The following is an 8,497-nucleotide window of genomic DNA, read 5'->3' as shown; positions in this document are numbered from 1 at the left end:
TGAGTATGCTATGTGAAACCTAAACGTTTTACATAGTGATAGAGAATTGTCTGTTGTTTTGCTGTTTTACATGCTAGCATAGCCAGATATTGCATTTATACTACCGATTTAAATTGGAAGGGTCCTGAACAACAGTATAGTAACCCACCTCTGCGTAATGTTGCTGTGCTGAATGGTGGAGGGCTGATCTCCGTGTAGGACCTCTCATGGGGCATGGTCGTCCTCATCTCCATGTAGCTGCTCTCAGGAGGGCCGAAGGGCAGACCGGGCAGGTCTTTAATGGTGGCGTAGGGGTTCTCACTGTTCAGAGAACTGCTGCTAGCTGCCACCACAGTGTCCTTCAGCTCTGTCACAAACAAGGGGCAGAGTGTAAAAAGTTAACAGAGGAGCTGACTGGCTCTGGGTCAGCCAGGTCACATGTAGCTTGTAATCTGGTGATGGGTTGACAGTTCAGGCATGTTTTATGTTAAATATTCAGAAGGAAGGCATGTGTGAAAATGGATTGATGGAAATGTTGCCTAGAGTAGTTCTAGAGAAAAGCAAGCATATTTCATGTTAACTTGGAGTTGCTGGAAATGAAGGAGAAAAGGGATATAGGAAGCATGGAAAACTACCTTTGTTGTAATAAAGGCTGGCACTGTAGCTATAACTGCGGTCAATGCCAAAAGCTCCTGTAAACATTAAACACACATTTGGTATAATCTATTTTATTTATAGCAAACTCATAAACGACAAATAGCCTGTCTTAGTATTAAATCAATACCAGGTGATGAAATGGCTAAAGATGAAAGTTGGTGAAGAACGGGCAGTTTGAAACAGGCTGTAAAAAAGACAGACCTGGTTCTTTGCCAGCCTCATGGTGTTTCCAGTCTGCAGGCAAAGTGGCATTACTCTCCACCCCAAACAAGCCTCGCCCTCTCTCCCTCTCCATGTTCTTCACATTACAGAAGAGCTGGTTATTGGTGTTCTGTTTGAAAGACACCAATATTAACCAATCAGACATCATACAGCTCCTCTCAAACAAGTATATCCAATATAAAGGACACAGGGGTGTAACAGAGTTGACTCGAGGTGACGGTAATGACACTTGCCTTGATGGCGCGGTCCTGGTTGTTGGGGACGTGTGGTAGAGGGGGTCTGCCCCCAGTCAGTGTGTGGTAGCTGGGGTTGTAGTAGTGGTGGTAGCTGTGAGGAACATCTGAGGAGCAAGAAGGGACATGACATCAATAACCAGCACTGTATATAAAATACATGACTGCGTAGGAATCCTAAACAAAAACTATAACCGCTATAGTATGGATACATTACGTGGTCAACCTGTTCGCAAACATTTGTTCTTTAACATCTTTTAAAACAATGCTGTATCAATACAGTACCTGGTATTGCGTATTCGGAGTTGACGGTGCGTGAGGTGGAGAAGGAGACTGTCGGTGTGTTGGCTTGCTTGTCTTTCTGCCGGCGGCGGTAGAGCAGTAGCAGGGCCAGCAGCAGCACCACCAGGATGACCAGCACCACGATACCCACGATGGCCCCCCAGGAGTCCCTCTCCCCCGGGGACACTGGCACCATCATACTCACAAAGCGTTCTGTGGAGCACAGAGAACACGGGTCATCACCGTCACAGGCCCTCCAGTCATCACTGTAACAATGCTGAATAGCCTTAGGTAGACAATAACCAAAGTTTCATTACCGTCTCATTTCACTGGATTGTAGCAGATTCAATAGACAACAATTATAGTCTGGTAGCTATGGGCAACAATATGTCATTACTAGCTTGTAAACAGATGTATGGTTCGTAACTGTTCATTGGGTAAAAACCATACCATACCTTTTTTGCAGTCAATCCCTGGTCCTGATTCACACACACACTCCCCTGTCTGTGGGTCACAGTAGAAGTTGGGTGGGCAGGAGCAGACTTGGGCACAGTTAAGGCCAAACATCCCAGGACGGCATTCTAGAGACACAGGGTGAGATTCAATGTATGACTCATGTATTTGAACTCTTTATAAAAAAAAATGTAATTGATTTCAATCAGCAAAGGCATGTGTGATACAGTATATTTTATTTTTAAAATTCATTGAGCCAGACTTACGTAAAGTACAGTCAGGGCCTGTCCATCCTGGGGGGCAGAGGCAGGACCCATCTTGATGGTTGCACGTTGAGTTGTGGGCACATCTACACACTCCAGTACACTGCTTACCATAGAGACCCACTGGACAGGCTAGGAATTACACCAAAACACACGTCAAGGTCAAATATAATACACACATAAAATATTCAACATGTCAAGCACTAAAGTATGCCAAGATGCTGCGGGTTTTCTATATATATGCTAGTTTGACTATAGGTGAGATATGGGTTAGTGCTGACCTTGTTCACAAAGGACTCCAGTGTACCCGGGGGTACACACACACTGGCCTGTGACATGGTGGCAGGAGGAGGAGTGGGCACAGGACGGGCATGTTATACTGCACTGGTCACCATACACACCCGCACTGCACACTGAAAGAGAGAGATTGATGATGATGCATAACAATTTAGCAAGACATACAATTTAGCATACGAATAAGACTGATGGTGATAGTGACATTTTCTACTTATTTATATAGGCATCAATATCAAGCATTTTCTGTACTCACTATGCTGACAGGTGGGTCCCCAGTAACCTTGGCGACAAACGCAGGCACCGCTGTGTGGCAGACAGGTGGCGCTGTTCTGACAGAAGCAGCTCTGGTTACAGTGACGTCCCCATGTACCCTCTGGGCATGTCTGGGCACAGCGAGCACCTAGGAGAGAGAAGCACACACAAGACAGAGAGACACACAGAAAGAGAGAGAGACACAGACACAGAGAGACATAGAGAGAGAGAGAGAGAGAGACACAGAGACAGAGAGACAGAGAGAGAGAGACACAGAGAGAGAGAGACACAGAGACAGAGAGACACAGAGACAGAGAGACACAGAGACAGAGACAGAGAGACACAGAGAGACAGAGAGACACAGAGACAGAGAGACACAGAGACACAGAGAGAGAGAGAGACACAGAGAGAGAGAGAGACACAGAGAGAGGTTAAAACCTGTAGATCACATTGGACTGACTAATTTCCAGGACCACATCCAAGCTGACACAAACTCAACGGGGGCGTCGGTGCTTACCAGTCCACCCTGGCAGACACTGGCACTGCCCGCTGGCACCCTGGCAGCTGTCTGCGTTGAGGCAGTCACACCTCTTCAGGCAGCCTGGCCCGAACGTGCTCATCTGAACAGTAAACACATGCCAACAGCGAAAGCATCGTCAAGGGAATCCCTGAACCATTTGGCCAGCACAGTCAGAGTCAAGCAAACTGTACTTTGGCAAGATACACTGTAAATACATCATAGTTGGCAGATTAGCCATACTGAGGAAAAGGAGGACTGAAGATAAGGGGAAGTCCAGAATATAGGCTTATGGATGCACAGAATGAGCTACAGTAGAGAGATAAAGATGGTGATTATAGTATGAGTAACATTACTAATATATTAACAATCACATCAGGCCTATGTTACGTTAAGATTATGTTACCTTTTAACAAATGTTACAGCTACAGTATTATACTGGCACTTACGGGGCATGGTTGGTCGCATAGGGGCCCCTGCCAGCCTGGGGAGCAAGTGCAGGATCCGTCTGCTGGGTTACACAAAGCCACATTGGCACACTGGCACGTGGCGTTGCAACCCAGGCCCCAGGTGTCCTTAGAACAGGGTATGGAGCAGTACCGCCCTCGCCAGCCTGGAGAGAGACAGAGAGGGACATTTTGTAAAGGAATCATACATGTCTGTGTCTGTCAGTCTGTATGTTTGTCTAAACGTCTTTCTGTAAAGAGGAGCAGCCATTTTGGAACAAAATACAGGTAGGCTTCTGAGACCTATGACTTGATTCAATCTGTATCGCTGAAGTTCAGCGTTACAGCATGATTGAAATGTAAAGGCAATGTTCGCGCGTTAGCGGTGACTGCATTCACGGTAAACGCTGCACATGTCGGCTCAATAGGAAATCCTGTTTCCTATCCTGTCAGATAGTGCAATCTGTAACGCTTCAGCGACACCGATGGAATCGCGCCCTAACTGACTTGTTCACAGACACACTCACACCGCTGAGCAATGTCTGCGTGTCTGTTTGTCCCATCGGAGTAGAGATATTATGACTATTGTCTCTCAGTCAGACTGTCTCTTATCAGTGACTCACCCTCTTTGCAGAAGCAGGTCCCATCGATGGGAGAGCAGTCCACTGAGTTGGAACAGGAGCACTCCAGAGAACAGTCCTTCCCATAGGTACCACTCTTACAGGGACTCTCACAGTGAGCACCCTACGCAACAGACATAAGCAGGTTATAACAGTTCACAACAGCAGAAAAACAGAATAAAATGAAATATGAGTATACATTTTTGCATGCATGTTTATTATCTTAAGTAAATAACCCAAATAAATGATATTTTAGTTATTGTCAGTGCCATCCTGTGCCCCATTCAGTGCTGTCTGTCCTAATCACTCACCGTGTACCCAGGGGCACAGTGGCAGCGCCCGCTCACACTGTCACACACCCCTCCGTTGACACACAGGCAGGGCTCCAGGCAACCATGGCCATAGTAACCACGGGCGCAGGTCTCGTTGCAGTAAAGCCCCGCCCAGCCAGGCTGGCACGTACATTCGCCTTTCAGTGGGTGACAGCTAGCCAATGGACAGAGGAGAGCGTGGTCACATGGGTGAGCACAATTAAACAAATCTAAGAGTTATAAACAACAGCATAATTAAAAACTATTATGGGCCTGTGTGTGTGTGAATTGTAATGTGTGGCAGTATGTGTGTGTACCCTTTGTTGATCCATACCTGAGTGTGTGTGTGTCGTGGCAGAGGCAGGTGTGTTCACAGTGAAGGCCGTAGGTGCCGTGCCTACACATCCTCTCTTTGCACTGGGGTCCACTGAAGCCAGGCTCACACAGACAGCCTCCGTCGATGTTAAAGCAGCGAGCCCCGTTGGCACAGTCGCACACACCCTTACAGTCCCGCCCATAACTACCCACCTGACACTCCTCGCTGCACCTGTGGAGATACAACACATACACACAAATCAAGACATGCTCCGCAACCAAAGTGGAATAACATATCTCTGAATCAGAAACTACTCTTGAAGTCGGAGGTTTACATACACTTAGGTTGGAGACATTAAAACTCGTTTTTCAACCATTCCACTAATTTCTTGTTAACAAACTATAGTTTTGGCAAGTCGGTTAAGACATCTACTGTGTGCATGACACAAGTAATTTTTCCAACAATTGTTTACAGACAGATTATTTCACTTATATAATTCACTGAAACACAATTCCAGTGGGTCAGAAGTTTACATACACTAAGTTGACTGTGCCTTTAAACAGCTTGGAAAATTCCAGAAAATTACGTCATGGCTTTAGAATCTTCTGATAGGCTAATTGACATCATTTGAGTCAATTGGAGGTGTACCTGTGGATGTATTTCAAGGCCTACCATCAATCTCAGTGCCTCTTTGCTTGATAGCATGGGGAAATCAAAAGAAATCAGCCAAGACCTACGAAAAAGCATTGTAGACCTCCACACATTTGGTTCATCCTTGGGAGCAATTTCCAAACACCTGAAGGTACCACATTCATCTGTACAAACAATAGTACAATAGAGATGAGATGTACTTTTGTGCGAAAAGTGCAAATCCCAGAACAACAGAACAACAGGAAAGGACAAAAGTACAAAAGTATCTATATCCACAGTAAAACGAGTCCTATATCGACAAAACCTGAAAGGCCGCTCAGCAAGGAAGAAGCCACTGCTCCAAAACCGCCATAAAAAAGCCAGACTACGGTTTGCAACTGCGCATGGGCACAAAGATCGTACTCTTTGGAGAAATCTCCTATGTTCTGATGAAACAAAAAGAGTCTGTTTGGCCATAATGACCATTATGTTAGAAGGAAAAAGGGGAGGCTTGCAAGCCGAAGAACACCATCCCAACCGTGAAGCACGGGGGTGGCAGCATCATGTTGTGGGGGTGCTTTGCTGCAGGAGGGACTGGTGCACTTAAGAAAATAGATGGCATCATGAGGATGGAAAATTATGCGGATATATTAAAGCAACATCAAGACATCAGTCAGGAAGTTAAAGCTTGGTCGCAAATGGGTCTTCCAAATGGACAATGACCTCAAGGATACTTCCAAATTTGTGGCAAAATAGCTTAAGGACAACAAAGTCAAGGTATTGGAGTGGCCATCACAAAGCCCTGACCTCAATCCTATAGAAAATTTGTGGGCAGAACTGAAAAAGCGTGTGTGAGCAAGGAGGCCTACAAACCTGACTCAGATACACCAGCTCTGCCAGGAGGAATGGGTCAAAATTCACCCACCTTATTGTGGGAAGCTTGTGGAAGGCTACCCGAAATGTTTGACCCAAGTTAAACTATTTAAAGGCAATGCTACCAAATACTAAGTGAGTGTATGTTAACTTCTGACCCACTGGGAATGTGATGAAAGAAATAAAAGCTGAAATAAAAGATTTTCTCTACTATTATTCTGACATTTCACATTTTTTAAATAAAGTGCAGGCAATTGTTACTTGGAATAAATGTCAGGAATTGTGAAAAACTGAGTTTAAATGTACTTGGCTAAGGTGTATGTGTCACGTTCTGACCATCGTTCGTATGTGTTTTCCTTGTTTTAGTGTTGGTCAGGACGTGAGCTGGGTGGGCATTCTATGTTGTGTGTCTGGTTTGTCTATTTCTATGTTTGGCCTGATATGGTTCTCAATCAGAGGCAGGTGTTAGTCATTGTCTCTGATTGGGAACCATATTTAGGTAGCCTGTTTTGTGTTGGGTTTTGTGGGTGATTGTTTCTGTCTCTGTGTTTGCACCAGATAGGACTGTTTAGGTTTTCACTTTTCTTGTTTTGTTTAGTTTAGTCTGTTCATGTATAGTCGTCTTTCTAAATTAAACATGAATAACCACCACGCTGCATTTTGGTCCGCCTCTCTTTCACCACAGGAAAACCCTTACAGTATGTAAACGTCTGACTTCAACTTTATGTATCCTATTTAATATCCTGTATGAAAGATACATGAACTGTATGATATAAACAACTTCTACTCAACCATGGGTGCAGGTTGAGTATATGGCACATGTACAGTATCTGTCTCCACTGCAGCGAGTTTGATAAACACACACCTGTTTCCAGTGAAGCCTTCAGCACAATCGCACTGGCCTGTCTCAGGGTCGCAGTGGCCCCGGTTGTGACATACACACTCTTGGGCACAGTTAGGACCAAACCTGCCCTCTGCACAGCGCTCTGTACACACCTCACCCTGAGGGAGAGAGAGAGAGACCGTACATGGTACGACGACAATAAAACAGGGATCTGATTGATAACCTCAAAATACAAAGATTTCCCATGTTGATCCCCTGATGCTGTGTTTGAGTCAGTGTAAGATTCAGGAAACGTACCGTCCACCCAGGGGGGCACGCACAGATTCCTTTCCCCTGGCAAATGCCCCCGTTCTGGCACGGGCATCGCGGCAGGCATCGAATCTTTGGGCAAGACTTTTCACAGCTGAGGAACATGGAGGAAAGAACTCTGAGTGGCAGCTCGACTCAGATTGTGTAGAGATTGAAATGTAGGGTACAAGTTAACAAGTTCCTATCTTTTTCAATTTAGTGGAATCTCTTTGTTATACATACAGAAAAAGTTGTTTAAGGACAAATAAAATGATTGCACTTGCAACAAATACTCAACTGTACACAGTAGAATTCATCAATAGTGGTACATTGCCTACGGGTGCCTATAGTCAAAGGGCCACCCACCAGAAAAGGCATTCCATGACCCAGGAAACAAAATTGCAAGGTTTCAACATCATTACGTAGATAATTGTATGAGCACTGTGTGGTTCAAAACTTGTAAAAGTTGCACATTGCTTAAATATTATGAATCAAAGATAGCATTTTGGGTAATTTCCCCTTGCAACATAATGAGGTTGGCATGTTTCACCTCGGTTACATTTGTTACACACTTTCCGTTGTCCATGCTTGCAGAAAGCAACTTATGTACCGGACCGGAGAAATCATGGACTATTTCGAGATGAGAAGCTGTTGAAAGGTCCTAAATAGATTTTCTCTCAGATGCCCGAACAGAGCATTATGTAGTTGTCGGGACCTTGGAATGTTTTCATATCTGTGTTAGCTAGCAAATGTTGTGCTGTCTTTAGTTTGGCTAGAAGGCAAAGGCAATGATGGCTAAATAAAGCTGACAAAACATCCTATACGGGTTCATCTGGATCAGTGAAGGACCGGTAACGCGTTGCTTGAGCTTATGCGTGGACGAACACCGAACGCACAAATAGTTCTGTGGGCCAGTGTGCAACAAAAGTAACCAATGTGAAACATAGCAATGTCGAAGCGTTGCTAGGGATATTATCCAAGATGCGCTATGATTCTGATGCTAAAGACGTAACT

The 8,497-nt window shown here is 44.9% G+C and overlaps 1 protein-coding gene across 3 annotated transcripts in view; it reads right to left on the bottom strand.

Moving 5' to 3' along the window:
- Positions 1-8,497, bottom strand: part of LOC112229467 (platelet endothelial aggregation receptor 1) — a 34,596-nt gene that overhangs the window by 1,904 nt on the left and 24,195 nt on the right. For 2 of the 3 annotated variants that reach the window (XM_042311531.1, XM_042311540.1), the window contains 16 exons: positions 7,493-7,598; positions 7,217-7,353; positions 4,867-5,079; positions 4,533-4,707; positions 4,225-4,345; positions 3,605-3,768; positions 3,156-3,258; positions 2,640-2,786; positions 2,371-2,502; positions 2,093-2,221; positions 1,829-1,954; positions 1,377-1,586; positions 1,092-1,198; positions 838-967; positions 615-671; positions 149-346 (listed from right to left, as the gene is read on the bottom strand). In XM_042311531.1, the coding sequence (XP_042167465.1) occupies positions 149-346; positions 615-671; positions 838-967; positions 1,092-1,198; positions 1,377-1,586; positions 1,829-1,954; positions 2,093-2,221; positions 2,371-2,502; positions 2,640-2,786; positions 3,156-3,258; positions 3,605-3,768; positions 4,225-4,345; positions 4,533-4,707; positions 4,867-5,079; positions 7,217-7,353; positions 7,493-7,598 (2,255 nt within the window). The remainder of the gene's footprint in view (positions 1-148; positions 347-614; positions 672-837; positions 968-1,091; positions 1,199-1,376; positions 1,587-1,828; positions 1,955-2,092; positions 2,222-2,370; positions 2,503-2,639; positions 2,787-3,155; positions 3,259-3,604; positions 3,769-4,224; positions 4,346-4,532; positions 4,708-4,866; positions 5,080-7,216; positions 7,354-7,492; positions 7,599-8,497) is intronic. The other variant, XM_042311539.1, reaches the window with a different exon arrangement.

The sequence above is a fragment of the Oncorhynchus tshawytscha genome, linkage group LG03 (assembly GCF_018296145.1).
Source record: "Oncorhynchus tshawytscha isolate Ot180627B linkage group LG03, Otsh_v2.0, whole genome shotgun sequence".
NCBI lineage: Eukaryota > Metazoa > Chordata > Actinopteri > Salmoniformes > Salmonidae > Oncorhynchus > Oncorhynchus tshawytscha.
The sequence above is the reverse complement of the archived record's forward strand: the minus strand, read 5'-3'. Positions and strand labels throughout refer to the sequence as shown.